The 21,569-nt window shown below is 48.5% G+C and overlaps 1 protein-coding gene across 1 annotated transcript in view; it reads left to right on the top strand.

Moving 5' to 3' along the window:
• Positions 1–2,707: 2,707 nt before the first annotated feature.
• The window catches only part of CD9 (CD9 molecule), a 39,435-nt gene continuing 20,573 nt past the window's right edge, over positions 2,708–21,569 (top strand). The window contains exon 1 of the mRNA XM_064284715.1: positions 2,708–2,901. Within this exon, the coding sequence (XP_064140785.1) occupies positions 2,836–2,901 (66 nt within the window). The 5' untranslated portion in view covers positions 2,708–2,835. The remainder of the gene's footprint in view (positions 2,902–21,569) is intronic.

Genomic DNA, 21,569 nt, shown 5'->3' with positions numbered 1-21,569 from the left:
CTGCCTGGAATTCCCTCCTCTGTCTTACATCCTCACAGTCAGCATCAGTGCCCTCTGCTCTGGGGAGCCTCCTCTGACTCAGCAGACGTGGAGCCTGTACCCACTTGTTCCTGACCACATCCCTCTCAGAGAAAAGATCCCATGTACTTGTCCTTGTCTGTTAATGGGTCTCTCACCCTACCCGGAGATTCGTCTCTGTAGCCACAGCATCTGGCACAGTATGTGACACATAGTAGGTTCTCAATAAACATTTAAAGAAGAAAAATGAAATGAAGCCCTCCATAAACTGGCTTCTGCCATTCTGCCTCTGCCCTCTTTTCCTTACCCTCTCCCCCTCCCACATCGACTCTCCATCAGGTTTGGCCGTACCTTCTCCAGCCTTCATCCCATCACCCCACCTTAGTTTAGTCCTCCACATCTCTCACCAGGACAGTTCAGCAGCTTCCTACCTGATCTTCCTGCTTCAGCATCTCCCCACACCGCCCCCGCCCCCTGTAGTACAGCACACACAAACAACCAGCTATCCCTATCCATCCGGGTCATCTGCCATCCTCTGCTCACCAGCCCTTAGGGCTCCCCACTTGATCCTGCACAACTGAAGACAGAGGGCCTCTCTACTCTGTCCTGGCTCACCATTCATTTCCCACTGCTCCCCTTACATCACCCCCTTGCAGCTCTCCTGATACACCTCCCGACTTACCGTCCAATCTCCAGAAGGTCTGGAGATACAATGTCCTTTATCCTTAAGGAGTTTACTCCTTGCCCCTCCTACCCTCCACTACCCACCTACCTAACATACAGGTAGGAATCTACCTAAAACCCACAGCTGATCAAACCACTCCCAGCTTCAACCCTGACCTACCCCCTCACTCTCAAGTGCAAGGTCCAGGACCTGGAGGCTCTTCCTCACCTCACTCCTACCTAGGTCTCCACCTTCACTTACCCCCACTCCTACCCCAATTGAGAGCCCAGGTTTCTCCCTTGCCTGTAACTTTCCCTGTGGTTCCACAGCATCACTTCCCAATCTGGGTCAGAGGTCCCTCCTATGAGCTCACTTAGCCCCTAAACCTATCTTTATGATGCCACAGGGTCACCCTTATCCCATTGTCTGACTGGGTATTTGCCTCCCCCAGCAGATTCTGAGCTCCAGGAGAGCAGAAACAGGACCCATTCATTTCCTTCAGCCCCTGCACCTTACAAAATATCCTTCATAAGATAGATTCTGAAAATGGTTTTTGAATGAATGAATGAATGAATCTATCAATGAATTAATCGATGAGACAAATTTTCAAATGATAATAAATAGAGCAAAGTAAGATTACAAAGTGCTAACAGTGGCTGTTTCTGGTGGGTGAAATCTTGAATTATGTGCTTTTTGCTTGTTGGTATTTTCTGATGTTTCTGTAATCAGTATGTTTTACTCTCCAAATAAAGAAGAACACCAAAGGAAACTTCATTTTGGGGGGAAAAAATACAAGAATTTTGGGACTTCAAGAGAAGGGGAATTTCCTCACCGAGTCGTGAGAATCAGAAGAGTGTTTAAGGAGCCATAGAATTTCTACAATGGAAGGTGGGAGGGGAGGCCAGCCAGCCAGAGAGCACCCCACGTGCAGAGCTGGGCTGTACGATGGTAGATAGGGCAGGGTGGACCTCAAGTGTTATGAACAGGGCCTTGAATGCCAGGATGAGAAACTTCGACTGCCATCGGTGCTGGACAGCTGGAGCACTAAAGCGGCAGCAATGGCAGAATCAGGACAAGACCAGACGTGGAGGATGGGGTGGAAGAGTCCCGGCAAGAACTGGCTACAAACTTTGATTCCCTCTGGGGCATCTAAGGAAACCTCAGTGGCCTAGCGGTTGAGAGCTAGGGCTTCTAACCAAAAAGTCAGCAGTTCGAATCCACCAGGTACTCCTTGGAAACTCTGTGGGACAGTTCTAGTCTGTTCTGTAGGGTTGCTATGAGTCGGAATCAACTGGATAGCAATGGGTTGTTTTGGTTGGGGCATCTAACCCACACATCCAGGAAGCGCTCCTGGAATGCCCCAACCCTCAGCCATATTACTATTCGGTGACTGGTATTTGATAATTATTTCCACACGCCTCCGATTAGTAGTCTCACCTGGACAGCAAGTCTCTAATTCCTCCTACTCCGCAAGACGTGTCAAAAAAAAAAAAAGAATATGCTCAAAGAGTGAAGGGTTGCAAGGAGCCGCTCAGGGGAGAAATAAAGCCAGGGAACTGCCCTTCGAATTGGCCAAAGCGAAAAGAGCCCTCGTTCACCTGGCAGGTGGCCTTGGCTAAGGGCCTTTAGCCCAAACGACCGGCGGAGGATCTCCCAAAGGAGAGGGTTCGGCGGGAAGCCCAGAATCAACAAAGGGTGGCCCTGAAGGGAGAGGCCTCCCCGTAACTCCTTGGTAAAAGTGGCTGGGAATGGCGGTATGGAAAAACCCGAGGGTAGTCGGGAGGAAAGAGAAGACAGCAGGGCACGGCCAAGTCGTGGGGACAGGGACAGGCTGGAGGGAGGAGGGGAAAGAGTGCAAGGCGGATTCCGAGCTGCCGCCAGGGCCGGAGTCTGTTTGAACCTGGGTGGGGCGGGCCGCATAGCGTGGGCGGGGCAGGTGGGTGGGCGGGGCAGGTGGGGCCCGGCGGGGGGGGGGGAGGACCATTGCACATGCGCACCGCGCCCAGTCGCGCGCCTTAAGGAGTGGCACTTTTTAAAAGTGCAGCCCGGAGAAGGACTCGCAGCAGACAGCATCTCTGTCCGACGCGTGGTCTGCCTGGCCCGGTCCGGTCTAGTCCCGCATCCGTCCGCCCCAGTCCAGTCTAGCTTGCACCATGCCGGTCAAAGGAGGCACCAAGTGCATCAAATACCTGCTCTTCGGATTTAACTTCATCTTCTGGGTAAGTGAGCGCGACTGCCGTGCGCTCCTCCCCGGGACCACCTGTTCCCGGGCCGGAGGCCGCGCGCACGGGTACACTGTCCGCGTCCGGGGGTGCCAGGCGGCTGGGGGCGCCGACGGCTGGCACTGCCCGCGCTGGGCAGACACTGAGGGGGAATAGAAATGGCTCTGTGGCCGCCAGCTGGCTTTCGTCCGGGTGCGGAGACGGGCGGGGCGGGCACTTTGGTGAGGGACTCATCCGAAGCGAGCAGGCTGGGAGAAGGTGGGGGTCTCAGTGGGCTGGGACTCTGGATACGGTCCTGGCCCTCTCCTTTGCCGAGGGATTTGGACTGGAGTTTGTTTGCTCCCACCCAAGCCCCTCCGAAGGCAGGAAGAGAAGATGACAGGTAGAAAAAGAGCACCCCTCTTCCGGCAGCTCAAGGCCCCGGCCAAGGACGACGGGGGTGCAGTTCGTGACCGGGATGGGATTTCACAAGTGGTATAGGCGTCCGGAGGGGACGATGTGGGCGCTCTGAGGGACTTGGTGGCGCCGGGAAGGCTCAGCGAAGAGCTGTTGACACGTTTACACTGGAGGGGAAAGGCGGCCGGCCAGGGGGGTCCGCCCTCCGAGGCTCACTCTCGGAGTGAGAGTTGGGCATAAGGTCTTTTTCCGACTACCCCTGGGTGGGCAACAAAGTGGAGACCTATAGCCCCTCCACTCCCAAGGAGGAACCTGGCAGGCCTGTTCTCTCAGACTTTGATTCTGAGTCGCTGTTAGAAAGCTCGAGCTCCCTCAAAGCTACCTGAAAGACTAGTTTGTCTTGGTTTTTTCTCCAGGGCGATAAGTATCTTAACAGGAGAGAACTCTGGGAGAGTTGGGCAGAGGAGAGGCCCGATGCCTGATGCCTGTCCTCACCTCCAGCAGGTTAAATCCTGTGTTTCTCCGTTTCTGGGAGAGCTCAGGTGCAGGCCTCCTGCTGCCCACCCAGGAATCCCTCTGGCCTCTCCCCCTCCCCTTTAGCCCACCAAGCAGCAAGGCAGGGTCACAGAGAGGAGCACACCTGGGCAGAAAGTCCCAGGGACACCTACAGCCAACCACAGAGAGCATTTCTGCAAATGGGAAGGCAACAAAAAAGGAGAGTGTCCACCCCACACCTTCCCTTAGAAGATTAAGGGACTACCCAAGGACAGAAGCAAGGAATAGATCTCCTTCTGACCTGGTTCTGAGGCCAGTTCCTCTGCATGCAGGTGGACAACATTTGCCCCTCTAGAGCAGGAAGGGCTTTGGCAAGGGAGCCCTTGTGCCACTCAAGGGAGATGGCCGAGGAAACGGGTACATGAAGAGAAAGCTGGTACATGGATGGAGACCTTGCCACCACAGGCTTGTCCCAAAAAGTGTGCTTGTTCCCCTAGGGCTGGTCACAGGGGTCCCCAGGAACCTTGGGGTGAATCTAAGATTTAATCCTCTCCCCAGAGCTGAAGAGGTGGTAGGAGAGCAATTTTCCAGCCTGCAGAAACTGGCCTGCCCCTGCAAATCATCACACCCAACACACACCCTGGGGAGAATGGCATGTAGGTGTGGCCCTACCCAGCCCTTGATCTGCTTTAGGGAGACCCTAACTGCAGTTGGCACTCCCTCTTCCTGGTGTTCCCACCAGGACCCAGCCAGCTGCCAGGCTGGGCAGCCTTCTCTCACCAAAACCCTGGCACCAGAAAAGTATGTTGGAAGGCTGGCTGGGCCCACCGCACCCCACCCCACCCTTGTCCTTTGGGGAGTTTTCTCCTCGCCTCGCTAGCACAGTCTCTCCCCGGCTAGGCTAGTCTGTTAACAACTGTTAGTCAGTCCTCAGCTATCTGCCTGCGTTGCATCAGGGTTTGAGGGTAGAGGGATACCATTGTGTATGCCTCCACACACCCCCAGCTGCCCCATGACATAGGGAGGAGCCTGATGGAAGGCTTCCAGGGCCACCCCTATATCTGCTCAGTATCTTGCGTAAAACCAGTTGCCGTCAAGTCAGCTCTGACTCATGGCAACCCTATGTGTGTCAGAGTAGAACTGTGCTCTGTAGGGTTTTGAAAGGCTTATTTTTTGGAAGTAGATCCCCAGGCCTTTCTTCTACTCGGGGTGGACTTGAACCTCCAGCCTTTCAATTAGCAACTAAGCACGTTAACCATTTGTACCACTCAGAGACTCCTAGTCTCTTGCCTAATGGCTTGCAGTCTGTCAGTACTATCCCCAGCTTGCCCCTCCACTTGTGTTCAGAGCTGCCCTGCCTGGGCCAGGTGCTGCTGGTCAGCTATGTAGTCTGAAACAATGATTCAGTCTCGGAACATTTGGGTTTCGAGTTGGGGAAGACATTAGAGATCATCCACTGCACCCATCTTATTCACAGGGAGAACGCTGAGAACCAGGGTGGGGGGCAGTTTACCTGGGATCACACAGCTAGTCAGAGACCAAGCTAAGACTGCAACTTCTCAGTCCTTTACTTCAGTTCTGTCCTCTTGGTCTCCATCACAAAATCACCAAGGGATCTGGTAATGGACTGGGGCAGGCAGCTGAGCAGTTGCTATGATTTTCTGAGTTAATTATTGTTCCGCCGCCACATACTGCAGTCTATAGAGGTGAAGCCCCATCTCCCAGGAGATAACGGGATAAAGGGATATTGTGATCCACTGTGTACAGAGTATTACAGTTTTCAAAGTCCTTTCTTTTCCAAGACCTTGCATGTGACCCATGATACAGCCATAGCAGGAAACATCATCCCCATTTTACTGATGATTCGAGAAATTAGTCCCCAGAGAGGTTAAGTGACTTATCCAGGGTCACACAAGAAGCAGGATGGATTCAGAAGTCTACTCGAAAGCAGGTCAGGCTGGTTCCAAGTCCAACACGCTTTCTATCGCAGCAGCATGCTGTCTGACCCAGCCAGGTTTGGCTGCTAGGTGGAAGTGGAAGAAGGGTGAGGACAAGCTGTCAATATATATATATATATATATATATATATATATATATATTTTTTTTTTTTTTTTTTTGAGTTCCTTAAGTTTAAAAAATATGTTTTAAGGGAATCTTTTTTTTTTTTTTTCCTATGATCTAAGGGAACTACTTGGATGATTATGAAGTCATCACTTCCCTTTCTGTCTTGAGACCAGGAACTTAAAAACTTGACATTTGGGACCTAATATGGGCCTTGAAAAGTTGTTGTGGAGCCAGGGGCCAGCAGTGCCTCGTGAGCAGGGGACCCCGGTGTGGCAGAGTAGGAGCCAGCCTTGGTGGCAGTGGGGTAGTCAGGTGGGTACCGCTTTCCTGGCCCTCATCCCAGCAGGACACTCGGTGACAGCTGAGCCTGGGCCACCTGCCTTCGCCCAGTAGGGCCTCTGATGTCCACAGCCAAACTAGCAATCAGCCTGTTCTTCCACCGCCCCCCTAACCAAACCTCCCAGCTCCATTTCAGTTGTTTCTGCATTTCCTTCAGACCTCCCTACCCACCCACCACCCTAAAAAAGCTCAGAGGGAAAACTTCTTCTGATGTCAGAGTGACAGACAACACAACTATTTCAAGGAGACCTGGGCTAAGGCGGAGCCAGGAATATGTCTTTCCCATCTACCCCTGCCCATCTGCTCAAATCCTAGGCCTGCACCTAGAGGGCTTCCTGGATGTGGTCAGGCAGTGACATGAGCTCAGGGCAGAGGAGGGAGAGAGTTGGCTGTATTGAAAAAGCCAGTCCCTACCGCACTTCCCTCTGTCCCTTTGCTCACTTTCACCCCATACCCTCCCTCACTGATGAAAATAGCAGGTGGTACCTCTTTCCCAAAAAATGGTGTCTCCTGGCCCTAACAGGGGCTACTTGGAAACATGAACAGAGCCCTGGACTTGGAGTTCAGCGACTTGGGTGTTGGTCCAGCTCTGCCCCCAACTCACTTTGAAACCTTGGGCAGGTCATATTTGTGCTCCAGACCTCAGTTTCCTCATCCATAAAACAGTGGGTTGGAGCAAATGGTCTTAAAAGGTCCCTTCAAGCTTAGCCTATGAAGCCGTCCATCACCCCTCCTGCCCCCTACCCCTGCCACCTACAGCAATAGGACTTTCCCACACCACCCAAAATGGGAGTCAGGAGGTAGAAGAGTGCGGTGGACACCAAGGCTGTGCTCTGAACTTGGCTTCATTTCATAAGCATTTTGACCTTTCCCTCTGGAGTCTAATTCTTGCCCCTCTTACCTCACAGTTCCCTCTAACCCTGTGGAGGGGTGGTCTCTCTGCTTGGGGGTTCTTTGTTGAGAGACACTTTCATTGCCCATGAACTTCCGCTGTTTGTGGCTGTACAGCCTAGTGGTTAAAGCCTTCGCTCTGGAATTGATTTCCCCCTCACCAGATGGGGGGGCTAGTGTCTACCCAGCAGCGTTGCTGAGAGGGTTAAATGAAAAAATGTCTACACAGTAATGCACTGAGCAGAATAGCATAGTAGATTTCCAGCTGACAGTAGCTATTGTTATTTCACTAGTAGAAAATAAATTGAGGCAGTTAGGGAGGGTGGGAGCTATTCCCTCAGAGGTGTGAAAGTTTAAACCACAGACTACCAGGAGCATACTCTGAATCTGCCCGCATTGCTTCCTTTTTTTCCTTCTTTTCCTGCACCCGTGCCAACCTCATTCATGCCACCCCCATCTCTGCAAGCCCTGCGTCAGAACACTGATTCCATTTCATATGTTACTACACATTTGATTTTGGGGCAGCCCCACTTCTAAAAATAAAACTACATGGCAGAGGAACCCTAAGACATCAGGATTCTGGGTCTGGGCAGAGAATGGGCCAGGAGGGTGGTAGTGGCAAAAGTCCCTGCCAGCCAACTTGCTGCTTCACCCAAAAGCTTTTTGACTTCAATGTTGGGGCTGAGCAAGGAGTTGTGGGGCTGTTGCATAAAATGGCTTCCCATCTCTAGCATCCCGACAGCCTGAGAAGGCACTGAAGCTGGCAGGCCTGGGGAAAGGTGAGGCGAGGCCAGGTATCTGTATCTGCTAAGGGAAGTAGGACTTCTCCCCTGCTCAGAATCTTAATGGTTTTTTCCCCCAATTTTTCCACCATGGCTGTCTACAACATAGATCTGACTCATCATCTTTGGGGGAAAGGAGTCTGTGTGTGTATGTACACACACACACACGTGGCCAACAGCACTATTCTAGGCCCTGCTATTTTGTGCCTAGAAGAAGAGGCTGCTGGTTAAGACCCAGATTTCGAACTGCTTTGATAAGCAGCCTAATGGAGGGGCGTCCTCACCAGAGCACTTTCTCTTCTAAATTAGTCTTCCTGCGGCTTCAGCCCTCACACTGCATGTCCTCACACCTTGTGTTTGCCTCCTCTGTTTGTTTTCCTGTTTGGTTCAGTTTTATAAGGAGGTGTGTCTTCTGGAATTGGTCACATGCTTTGGAACTTAATAATACCTTGGATTTACAAAAGCACCTTTTCTTCTAAAGAATACCAGCCTTGACAGTTCTTCCCTGTGTGCATCTGGCTTTAAGGGTAAAGGTCACCAGGTTACCTTGGCTTCCATGGTCCGGCTGCTGCTTTGTTGGCAGTTTGATCTAGATGGACCTGTGTCGAGTTGGGGAAAAGAGGGTGGAGACAAAGTTTGAGAGATCTGCATATTTATGTTTGGTGTTCCTTCATCTTCCCAGGTTGAATTCCATGAGGCTTTATTTGTACTTACCACAGGTCTTTTCTACCAAAACTTGTAGAAACAGTTATGAGTTACCACTTACATACAGAAGAGCAATGACTTCATAGTTGCAGGGTTTGAAAGTCTGGCTAACAGTTTGCCAGACCTGTGCCCTCAGTTGTTATTGTTAGTTGCCGTCAAGTCAGTTCTGACTCATGGCAACACCATGTGTACAGAGTAGAACTGCTCTGTTGGGTTTTCAAGGCTGTGACCCTTCAGAAGCAGATTGCCAGGCCTGTCTTCCGAGGCGTCTCTGGTTGGGTTCAAGCCACCAACCTTTTGGGTAGTAGTCGAGTTCTTAACTGTTTGTGCCATCCAGGGACTCCTGCCCTCAACTACAAGGAGAAATCCTCTTACGACTGAAGGAATTCAGGAAACCAAATAGCTACTACTCTTAATTTTTTTTTTTCTTCAATTTTTGTTTTTGTTTTTGAGGTCTGACTGCAGATCACTTGACTGTTTTCATTCATGGAAAAAGTAATACTAGTCCAGGGACATTTTCATTTTCCATCAAGTGATGGCATGCAGCTGTGGAGAGCAGCATTCTGCCCCCAGATGAGATAATGTTATAATAATTACATCCATCCAATAGTTTCCTCCCTCCTCCAAAAAAAAAAAAACTTAGTTGAGGGTAGTTTTTAAGTACTGTATGCTATCATCCAAAATGAGTGGATAGTAACCTTTTGAGGGAATCCCATAAAGTCGGTGGGACCTACCTCCAGAAGAAGGTTACATCCACTTTTTTGCCTTTTTTCCAGAGGTCCATGGACCTTAGGTTATGAACCCCCTCCCAGTGATGGCTTTCTCCATCACATTCCAGGCAGCCACTGCTCTGTCCTAAATCCCATGTTTCTGCCATGAGAAGCAGGCTGCCTCACTGATCCCCAGGGACTGCCTGGGGAAATCATAGGGAGACTTTGAGAAAAACGGTAGAGAGCCCTAAATTTCTGTGATGATTGAGGGCAGCCCAGACTGGACAACCACCTCCCCACCTAGCCTCACTCTGATGCTCAGCTTAATCATTCCCCAAAGAGTGGCTTTGAACTCTCAATTAATTTAATGAATGTTGTTCAGTATTTCTAGTCTACATGAAGAATCTAACTTTATGAGCTTCCAGCCAAGTTGTGCCTCTTGGGTTAGATTTTTTATAGCTTGGGTGATTTGTCTTTGTTCAGGAACAGCAGAGTTCTGTCTCTCCTCCTCCTTCCCACCAAATTGAGACTAAAAGGCTGAGGACGCTGATGTGGGAGAAATGTCTCGTGGGGGATCACCTGGGCCTTTGGACTCCTGAGGAGATGATAAGCAGCCTGGTTAAGTAGCAGGATGCAGTCTGACTTGGAGAGGGGCCCGGATTAATTTGAGTCCAGAGACGATCCCTTGATAGAGAGGTTTGGGGACTATTGATTTGAAGGAGAATCAGAAATCTGAGTTTAAGGAGCCTTCTTGTTGAATCCTCTTGCCAAGTATTGTGCAAAAACCAAACCTGTTGCTGTCAAGTCAATTCTGACTCAGAGTAACCGTATACAACAGAGTAGAACTGCCCCAGAGGTTTCCAAGGAGTTTCTGGTAAATTAGAACTGCTGACCTTTTGGTTAGCAGCCGAGTTCTTAATCACTGCGCCACCAGGGCTCCAGCATTGTGCAGGGGAGCTGAAATGACAGCTCTCGCTGGCTCCATTTGGAAAGTAGCCCTTCAAAGCTTACCCAATGCACCTTCAGAGTTCCAGGAAACAGCTCTCAGACCAAGGCAGGCCACTGGCCCATAACTTCTCTGAAGCCCCCACCTCCACACTGAAGTTCTCAGCTTCTAAGAGGAGGGAGGCCCTGCTTACACCCCCGATCTGAGCTGTGTTAATGCCCAACTACAGAAATAACACAACGCATGGGTCCTAGGAGAAAATCCTTGACTTGGGTTAAAAGTAAATTGAACAGTTTCATTGAATTCAAAACATCTGATGCTCTGTAGCATTTTAGTTTTAATTTATTTTTAAATCTACATTGATTTGAGTCAATGATACATAGCATGATAAATGATAAAATTGATTTATTAAAACTTTAAATGAAGTGATAGCAAAACTTTTCATACCTATGTGTGAACTCATTGCTTTTCATTCAAATCAATAGAAGTTGCATGTTTCTAAAAGAAAATTATTTACAGGTTTGAATGGAAATCACCTTTAACCTCTATGTAATTCCAGTGCACCTCAGATCGATGCCCTGCCTCTGAGGGGTGTCTTAGGAGTAGGGAGCCACCCACATCCCTCCATCCACCCCCGTTCTTCTAGAGGAACATGCTCTGCAGAGAGGAGAGATCCCACTAAAATGTCTCCTTCCTGCTCCCCCAGTGAACACCTTTCTTGTGATGTGGGGCTGTGGGTTAAAAGCTTCCTGTCCACAAGCCCGGCAAACCTTTCTGTATTCAACTTTCTCCCACTCCACTCAAATCATAGCCCTGATTCCCTATAACAAATAACCCTTTATGACCCCAGAAAATTCATTTCAAATAGAAATTGGATTCTCTTCCAGTGCTGGGGAAGGACATTTAGTCTTTCTTTGTAATGGGAAGCTGGCATCATTCTCACGTCCCAGAACCCCATGGTGGCTCTTGAGAGTCTTGCACAGGGCTGTCACGACTGTCACACAGAAGCCTGTGATATCATCACCTTTGCCATTTGGTGACAGGATGGTGCTTTGGGCAAAGGAAAGAGGCTCTGGCCCCCACTTCGGGGCCATAGCTGAAGAGATGCAAGAACAAGGGCCACTTGATGGACCATGGCCCCATCTGTCTGCATTGGCCATACTTGCAGCCATAGTGAAGCTAGGATGGGAAGAAAACATGGCAAGTTACTCTGGGCAATCTGTTTCCCAGCACAGCACTTGTGTCCACTGACTTTCTGGCCAGTAGAGCAAGGGCGTGAATGAAGCTCTCAGGCCAGTGGCCAGCAAGAGTGAAGACTGTTCATCTAGACCCTGTGTATCGGCAGCTCCCTCAGAGAGAGACCAGGTTCAGGTGGCACCTCCAGCCCAGGTGGTCATTGCAGGTGCCTTCCTAAAAAAAAAAAAAATTTTTTTTTTTTTTTTCCTATCAGGGAAGAAATAGGGCCCTCTTCCCCTGCACTTGGGCTCTCTAGGGGCCTAAAGGGATAAAAGATGCCACTTTTGAAATAGGATCAAGCATTGCTGTTGCAGGGGGAGGTAGGCAGGTGCAGGTAGTGGCAGTTCAGTGGTAGAACCCTTTCCTTCTATGCGAGAGACCCAGGTTCAATTTCCAGCCAGTGCACCTCGTGTGTGGCCACCTGTCAGTGGAGGCCTGTGGGTTGCTATGGTGCTGAACAGGTTTCAGCAGAGCTTCTAGACTAAGGTGGACTAGGAAGAAAGGCCTGGTGATCTACTTCCAAAAATCAAACAATGGATCCACAGCCAATTATGGAGATGGCGCAGGACTGGGCGGCATTTCACTCTGTTGTGCATGGTGTCGCCATGATTAAGATCTGCTTGAAAGCTACTAACAATAACACTGCTATAAGACAGAAATGACAAGAGGGAAAATCTCTGGCTCTGGGATCCAAGAAACAGATCAAAAAGACAGTTTAGCAGAATGATTGAGAATGTGGGCTTTGCAGTCAGGTGGTTCTGGGTTCAAGTTCCAACTCTGCACTTATTTGCTATGTGATCTCGGATAATCTCCTTCCTTGCCCAAGTTTTCTGGTCTAAAAAAAGGCAAGATAATATTACCTACCTCGAAGGTCATTTGTGAAAATGAAATGAGATAATTCAGACGAGTGCTCAGAGGGGAGTATGGGACAGGTAGTAAATATCTCAGTGCTTAAACCAGTAAACCAACTGCCACTGAGCCAACTCCAACTCATGGCAACCCCATGTGTGTCAGAGTAGAACTGTGCTCCATAGGGTTTTCAATGGCCGATTTTCGGAAGTAGGCACCTAGTAGATTTTTCTTCCCAGGCACTTCCGGATGGACTTGAACTTCCAACCTTTCACTTAGCAGCCAAGCGAGTATGTTAACCATTTTCACCACCCAGGGGCTTCTCTGAGTGCTTGCTGTCTAATAATTTAAGAGACCGGAAATGAAGGTGGGGATCACAGCAGAGGAATAATAGGCAGATGATGGATTAGATACAGCAGGTTGGGAATCTTGGCTCTTACCCTCCTTGCTGGCTTGATGCTCTGAATGTCCCATGATGGGGAGAATGGCCATTCAGCTGAACAGTGCCAGGCTGCCTTTTGCTTACACGGTCAGTCCACACACCACATGGCATTGTTTGAAAGCTCTGTGAAAGAAGGTATCTCCCACCACTCTGGGCAAGCAGGCGAGTGGTAACTGGCTTCCCAGATGGAACAAGAGCTAACTGATCTACACTGCTGAAGTGTGTGTGTGTTTGAGAGAAGGAGAGAGAGAGTGATGGCCAGACATCTTAGTGAGACATACACAACGGAAAACAAATGTGTGGTGTTTTGAAATTTAAAGCAAAACATCTCCAAAACAATCCCCCACATCAGATGATTTTGGTTAAGATCAGAATGCCTGCTTTCAGCAGAAAAGGGATTTATGGGTTGGCCGGTGTGTGCTACATGTCTGGCAAGCAGGCAGTGGAAACTTGAAATGAGATTTCTTGTTTAGAAAGAGGTTACCTTGGATGGATTTGAGGGGGCGCCTGCCTCCTACCCCTTCAGCCCCAAACGGGTTATATCAGCCAGCACACCATGTTAGCTGAACCTTTGCTCCTCTCTAAGACAGAGTAAGGGCTCTGGTTTTTTAATCATGCTGACTCTATCCTTGGAAGGAAGGATTTCTCAACTCTTGAACTTGTTCAGACCAGGTAGCCACCTAATTTCTATAGAAGAGTGCTGAGAAAAAGCTTACGGGGCCATTCATCCCATGCCACACCCCAGAGAGGGGACAGAGGCACCTCCCTTCCACCAGGGGTGAGCTGAGCAGGGGAGTAGTTGAGCCTTGCATGGTATGTGCTGTGCATGTGACAGATTGGGAGGGGCCCATAGCCCTTGGTTTGAATCCGTTGTCACTCCATACCTGCTGTGTGAGACTGGGCAAGTTATTTTACCTCTCTGAAGCTGTCCTCTAAACAGGGATGGTAGTTACTATCTCACAGAGTGCAAGGCAGCCCCAACAACATCATTAGAGTCAAACCCAGTTCCCTAAGGAAGGCAGCAAGGGAGGCTGTCCCCATGAGGAGGGATTGCAGGGCCTTACGTTATAACCCTGGCCTCGCAATATTCAGCACTGTTATCCCTTACAAGGCAATATCTCCTGTTAATGTAACACTTCGTACCAGCCTGAAGCCAGGGTCGAACACTGAAACACAATTGCCCAAAAAAGCAGAGCATAGCTAGATGATGGCACCCCCAGACTATAGCTGCCTTGGGCCACCTTCATCCCTCCATCCTGGATGCTCTTAGGTTTACTGGAATCCCCAAAAAGGGAGGCTACAAGGTCATACTCTACTTAGGGCACCAGCAACGCAGTTAAGTCCAAGTAATCATGGGTAAATAAGCACTTTTTTAAAACTTCTTTACACTTATTTCACAATTTTTTTTTTTTTAATGTTGAATTATATGAGTGATTGGGTGGTGGGTACCATAATCTTCTCAGTGTTTAGGGCACTAAATGGCCACAAGAGGCAGAAGTTTCCTCCCCCAGCCCAAGGCCACTGGCAACATTCAGGTTTTTTCCCCAGGGACCTGGCTTCTTATGGATGGTTGTGATTCGTTTGTTTGTTTGCTTGCTTGATTTTAATATCCATGCCCAAGCCTTCCCCTGATGCTGTAAGAGAGCAGTGGATAGTAGCAGGGGCTCATATGTGACACAAAGTAATTGTAGGGATTAAGCGCCTGCCTCGGGTTTCCCTCCATGTGGCCCTGATCCACCGTTGGCATCAGAATCTTGGAGGCAGAGGGGATTGCTGGTTAGAAATGCAGCTTCCTATGCAGAGGCAACACGTGAGTGACTCTCCCTAAACCTCACTTTCCTCATCTGCATAATAAAGGTAATCATACAACATCTTAGGGTTGTTATGAGGAATAACGAGATAGTAAAGTGTTACCAGAGTGCCTGGCTCATGGAGCTCAGATGTTAGCTGCTGCACCATTGCTGTAGTTATTACTACTTAAAAAAAAAAACCCACTGCCGTCGAGTCATTTCAGACTCATAGCGGCCTTATAGGACAGAGTAGAACTGCTCCATGGAGTTTCCAAGGAGCACTTGGTGGATTTGAACTGCCAACCTTTTGGTTAATGGCAGTAGCACTTAACCACTATGCCACCAAGGTTTCCATATTACTACTACTCATAAATTTTTTCAGGGGTTGAGGTTGCCCTCAACTTTCACATTCATTGATATCTTACTGCTTCCGTCTGTGAAACCACATCACACAGGATTGCTCAAAGCCGAAATTTTACCTCTCGTCTTCTAGTTTCATTCCTTCCAGAACATGAATCGGGAGGCCTGTCTTTCCATCAATCTACAAAACACTCCTCTCAGAGATTCCCCCTTTGGGAAAGGTTGGTGGAGAGAGGGCCGGTTTTGTTCTTTGCTGGAAATGGTCCTGTAAGGATGCCCAGTTGGTAGGGGCTCGCCTGTGGAGCCCAACTTGGAGTTTAATTTACCAAAAGGAATGGAAAGAAGAAAACCCACTTTGCTCCAGACCGAAAACAGTGGCCTCAGCACCTCTCCTTCCATTTGCTCCCCATGCCTCCCAAAAGAGCATTGACTCCTCTTACCTAGAACTTTCTAGACAACTAGAACCTCCAAGACCAGGTCCCAGAGAGGGGCAGAGCCCGAGTCACCATTTCTTCTATACTAGTGTTACCTCCGAGGGCACAGAGGCCTTCTAGACTCAATGGGTCCTTGTCTTTCTCTTGTAAGAATACACAGAAGGGACAATTTTGAATTCAGCTTTAACAGGTTTATCTTACTTGTGACAAATAATGCCTCTCCAAAAAAAACTGACTCCTAAAGTGGAGGCAAGGCTAGGGCTTTTATGGGTTTGGTGGGGACAATAGAGTAATGAATATTTAGTAGGTTTCTTTCAAGGGGTGAGTACTTCTCAGAATGGCGGTGCATACTAAATTAGGTTGCTGGGGCATCTGGAATCCAAGATGGAACCCCGCTGATATTCAAGATGAAGTCCTCTTGGCAGCCCTTGGCATCACTTATTATGGGATATAGTGCAGGTGCACTGATCTTTGACACTACATCGCCATCTTCAGAGGGGTTAAGGAAGGTTAAACAGCAGTCATGCTTTGTTTTTCTGCGCATGCAGAACCTGTAAAGGGGGAAGGGACTAGGAAAACACTAAGAAGGAGATAGTAATTCACGGGTTGTTTCAATGTTATGTCATGTTGACAGGATGTGATTTCTGTTTTCCCAACTTCTAGATGGTAGCCTTTTAACACCTCTTTTTGTTCCACCAGCAGTTAACCCTATCTGTCTTACCAGCAGGACACCACAGAGAGGAAAGGAGAGGAAGGTAGAGATAGCCCTGAAGGGTGTATCCCCCTGGGATCGGGTCGCAGAGACCACCACTTTTCTCTGTTCTCTCCCAGCAGTCTCTACCCTCCCTTGGCCTCAACAGAGAAGGGAAGGAAGGAAGGAGAGAAAGAGAGAACAAAGCCAAGAGATACATGGTCAGGCGCCCTCACGCAGGTTAAGGTTGAAGTCAAGGCATTTTGCCAAATCCACCATGTCCAGACCACTCCCCTGCCCCCCAAGAGAAGTTCTTGGAGGACCCTGTTCTTCCCACTCACCACTCGGGCAGTAAGCAAACACAGTGCATTGGGGAGAGGAGCTTTGAGTTCTTAAAGGACCTTTGAGTTGTCAGTTTAAACTCTGACCCTTACTAGCTGTGTCTTTTTGGGTATGTTGCTTAACATCTCTAAGCCTGTTTCATCAAAAAAATAAGGGTGACAAGAGGATTAAATGAGATGATGTATGTAAAGCACTTCCTATAGTGTCTAACCCCCAGTGGGTACTCAGGAGATGATGGCTGCTGTTATTATTTTATTTTCCCTTCCCCACTCTCTAGAGGAGTTGCTAATAACAGAAAAGCCTGCCAAAAGTCAAGGTAACCCTAACACTAGATAGCCTGCAACTTGACCATCTACCTCTGCATATATTCTTTACAAAAATGTTTTTTTTTCTCCTAGAGTAAGAATTCGTTTGGGAAGAGACCACTCTCTTGTACATGATAAGTAGCAGCCTGGCCTAGGGAGAAAGACAGGCTACAGAAACCAGATGGGAAGTTTTTACCAAGCAGACCCTGCTCCAGAGGCTGGGTGAGGCACACCCCCTGAGTCATTATGGCTCCTCATGGGAGGAAGGGTCACTGAGCTGAAGCCTGCATGATGAATGTGCATTTGGGAGTCAAATGCAGGTTCCAACTTGAATATTTTCCTATGACTCTCCAGGCTCAGCAGGTTCAATATAGAGTGGTCCAGTGAATTATCTCTTCTTACTTCCTGCTTCTTTCCGCTTACCTCTCTTGGTATCCTCACCCTTAACTGTCACCAGGCAGCTAGCCCAAAGTCATCCCAGGCCCACTCCCCATGGCTTCATTTACAGTGGCAGTCAGGGCATTTGGCTCCATCTTCTATAGATCTTAGTATAGGGTGGCAGGGTGAGGCTCTCTGAGAGGCTGTGAGCTCGGCCTTGCATGTACAAGAAACTTGAGCTCAGAGAAAGCTCACACCTCTAATCCATGTCTTCATGCTTTTCAGCTTTGTCATTTAGAAAGCTGTTCTCTATTTTCTGGGGTCAGAACCCCAAGAGAGAACTTTTCCATGTCTTTTCTAACGGGTTAGTTTTTAAACGAAGCCCAGAGCAGTGGTTCTCCAGCTTGAGCAGGTACCAGAATCTCCTGATTGCCGGCCGCCACCCCCCCCCCCCCCGAGTTTCTAATTTGGTAAATCTAGGGTGGGATCGCCTGGATTCTGAACAACAGGATCAGGTCTGCAAATTTGCATGTCTAACAAATTCTTTGAGTACCACTGGCCTAGAGATAAGTTCCCCAGGTTACCTTTGAGGATATAGACTTCTGAAGATTTGAGCCCTAAAAGCAAAATGGATCCACAGAGAAGAGCTGGCTCCCCGGGCTGTGTCTGCCCAACCTGTCCCCAAGATGGTTATACTCCTTCTAGGGGTGCCTTTTGTTCTCTAGGCAGGGCCAGGTCATCTGTAGTGAACAATTTCACATTTTCTCACCACATCAAACGTTCTGCTTCTGAGTATGGCTGGCATTTGTCTCTCTCCCAACCCCACAGCACCTTCCTACAGAATCAAAGCCTCTTTTCAAATTTACAATCCCTGACGGGTGGATGACCCAGTAAGCACGGTAAGCACAGGCTGGCTTGTGCTTACTTACTAATCTGTGGTGAACAATTTCAGTATAGATGATCTGGTAAGCAATGCTTACCTTGCCTATTGGATAATCTGCTTGTATTTCTAGGGCTGTGGCCTCTGGGGTTTTCCAGCTTATCGCTAGTGAAACTATAAAGTTAGTGCTGTGCTCTTGTTGGTATCTTTAAATTCTGCCATGAATTACTAGCTTGTTTGTGATCCTTAATGAGAGCAAGTCATGGCAATTTTTTCTGCTGATTAGAGTGGAGATTGTTGTTTTGTCTGTTGTTTTACTGTGTGGAGGGATTGAATAAGGGAGGGACTCATAAGACCTCTAGTCCTGCCCAAATGGGTTTGCACCTCCAAAGACAAGAGCTCCAGCCTTAATTTGGACCTGGGGGAGGAGGATGCAGGGAGAGGATTAGAAGAGGAGGCTGTGGAGGCTGGGATCCTGTTTGTTCTTGCTGTTGGGTCTAGCCCAGCCTCCTGACTAGTGTGAATCAGCCCAGCGTTGACTTGCAGTTCACTGGCAGCGGAGGTTGCCATGGAGGTGGGTGAGGCCCAGAGCCCACAGGTCTGGGTGGCCTGACTTGTTGTTAAATGTTGAAGCCTGCATGAATGTTATTGTAGTTAAATGCCTTCCAGTCAGTTCCAACTCGCAGCAACCCTCTGTGCAACAGAATGAAACACTAACCAGTCCTGCACCATCCTCACAATTGTTGCCATGTTTGAGCCCATTGTCGCAGCCATTGTGTCAATCCATCTTGTTGAGGGTCTTCCCTTTTTTTGCTAACCCTCTACTTTACCAAGCATGATGTCCTTCTCCAGGGACGAGTCCCTCCTGATAACATGTCCCTTATCTCCATCTCTGTGGCTTTTTGCATGACCGATGCTTTGGGGCCTGGAAAAGGCTAGTAGGGGAAATTCAACCTGTTACTGACCTCCTGGGTACTGGGGTCAACTATTATTAGTAGGTATTATTATTATACCTAGTTCAACTACACCTATGGGCATATTTCTATTATTATACCTAGTTCAGGAGTCCCTGAGTGGCACACCTAAAGGTTGGTGGTTCAAGCTCACCAAGAGGCACCTTGGAAGACAAGCCAGGTGATCTGCTTCTGAAAGGTCGCAGCCAAGAAAACCCTATGGAGCACAGTTCTCCTCTGCACACATAGGGTCACCATGAGTCAGAAGTGAGTCCTTGGTAACTAACAACAACTACACACCTAGTCCAGTACTTTAAAAAAAAAAACCAGGGCTGATGTGACACATCTGACTAAAGGAGGGAAGTAAAGAGGTCAAGGTTTCCTTTACAGCCCAACCCAGGAAAATCCCTCCCTCTGTTATCTGCTGTTGTAATAACTCCTTCTAGCATAGCTAATTCACCCATGGAAGCTGTCTGTGATCCAAGAAAGAACAGAGGCCTAAAGTCTGAACAGTCTTCCTTTACCCTTACTTCCCCACTTTGCTTTTGCCCTTCCCATCTGATCTTGCTGGAGCTCTCTGGGAGGCAGTTTATGGGTGTGAGGAGGATAAGTTTATCCATCTCCCTCCATCACACAATGCTCACACTCTCATGGAAACAGACAATAGAGCCCCAGCGTCTGAAATTACCTGCTTCCATCTAGGCAAGACCTGCTCAGATCATAGGAGGGCACACAGGGACATCCACAGAGTGCCCGTAAATACCCAACTGTCGTCTTGTGTCTTTCTCAGAGTACATTATTATCGTTGTCACTATCATTTTTTTTCCCAGAAGAATCTGGCCTGAGACCTAATGGTCTGACTGAGACTGGAGGGACCCCAGAAGTCATGGCCCCAGGACTCTCTGTTAGCCCAAACTAAAACCATTCTCAAAACCAACTCTACAAAGATTAGACTGGACTACAGGACATAAAATGATACTGGTGAGGAGTGAGCTTTTTAGCTCAAGTAGACACATGAGACTATGTGGGCAGCTCCTGTCTGGAGGTGAGATGAGAAGGGGGGGTGGGGGCGGGGACAGGAACTCGTTGAATGGACTTGGGAAATAGGGTGGAGAGGAGGAGTGTACTGTTACATTGTAGGGGAGGACAGCTAGGGTCATATAACAATGTTTGTATAAGTTTTTTTATGAGAAACTGACTTGAATTGTAAACTTTCCCTTAAAGCACAATAAAAAAATAAATAAGAACCTGGCCTAAGCATAGCACGTCACAGTTTTCAAAGTGTTTTCCATGCATCACTTCATCTAATCCTCACCTTCAACTTAGGTCAAAGGCAGGGCAGGTATCTTTTTTTTTTTTTACACTTGAGAACTCTGAGGTTTAGAGAAGCTAAATAAAGTGCTCACACAGCTCAGAAGTGGCAGTGCCAAAATTAGAGCCCAGAGTCCACACCCTCCATTCTAGACCAGTCATTTTCAAAGAGAGGTATGCAAGAAAATCACCCCAGAGCACTTGAGTCCCCAGGGAAGGAGCTGAGGCAGGTATGTGTAGAAGGCATTCCAACATTCACCCCATGTAGAATCAGGCCCCAGACCGTATGGCCATGCGATTGACAAGAGACAGAGCCAGGGTTTCAACTCCTGGTTCACATTCTTTCTCCGATGCCACCTGCCCTCTCCTGAAAAGCTTGCCACATCTTTCTGATCATGGGCTGAGCAGAGTAACCAGGTAGTCCTTTCCCTTCCAGAAGAATAATGGGAAGTAAGAAAGAAAGCACCCCCTTCTTCCCGGCTCTACCCACTTACCACTTCCCACCACGTCCCAAAATGGCAGGTGTGACTACTTCAAGTCTAAGGCCAGCCTCAAAGAGAAACCACCTGTGGAGAATGACCTGCTCTCTTCCTTGCTAGGCTACCTAAGACAGACAGATTAACAAGTATTTTGTCCTTTTAAAACATTTGTGGCCTGGCGGGGCATATTACAAGACCACCCAATGTGTTTGCCATGAAAGGGTTTTCTTTGAAATGGGATTTGTCTGAAAGGCAGAAGTGGTTCTTTCTACCTGAGGGATGGGATGCAGCGGAACACACAACACACACACACAAACGCACAAGCACGTACACATGCACGCACGCACGCGCGCTGAAACCTTTATTCAGCCTGTTACTCCTTTCTTTTCTGTATTGTCACTGCCTCGTCTTTCTACACACCTTCTTCAAGTGTTTCTGTCAACAGGGCCACCAGTACATAAATACTTCTCATGTTCTAGCTGAAACTGGTTTTGCAAACTCGGCATAGGAGCCAGAAAGCACCCAGAGGCCCCAAGTTCCATCACACTTTGAATTTCTTTTCTTTTCTTTTTTCTAATCTTCCTTTGGAATTGGAAATATTTTTTTTTTTTCACTGTAGGTGTGTATTTCAGTGTAAGATTTCTGGACCTGTCCCTGTAGTGAGGTTTGTGGTGTGACTCAACCGAAATCCTGAGCTTTTTGTGTCTTTCGAGACTGAGCTTTCAGTGGTGGGAGAATGTGGTAAGAAAGAAGGAGAACCGGAAACCGTGTTCCGTGTGGGTCTGAGTTTGGGGCAGTGCTGGGTTTCTGTGCCTCCTGAACCTCTGGTGTCAGCCCCAAGGGACTAGGTTACCTGTGTGTTCATCAAAATGTGGAGGGTCTAGGTG

The sequence above is a fragment of the Loxodonta africana genome, chromosome 4 (genome assembly GCF_030014295.1).
Source record: "Loxodonta africana isolate mLoxAfr1 chromosome 4, mLoxAfr1.hap2, whole genome shotgun sequence".
Classification (NCBI taxonomy): domain Eukaryota; kingdom Metazoa; phylum Chordata; class Mammalia; order Proboscidea; family Elephantidae; genus Loxodonta; species Loxodonta africana.
Note: the sequence above shows the minus strand (reverse complement) of the source record. Positions and strands in the feature narration are given on the sequence as shown.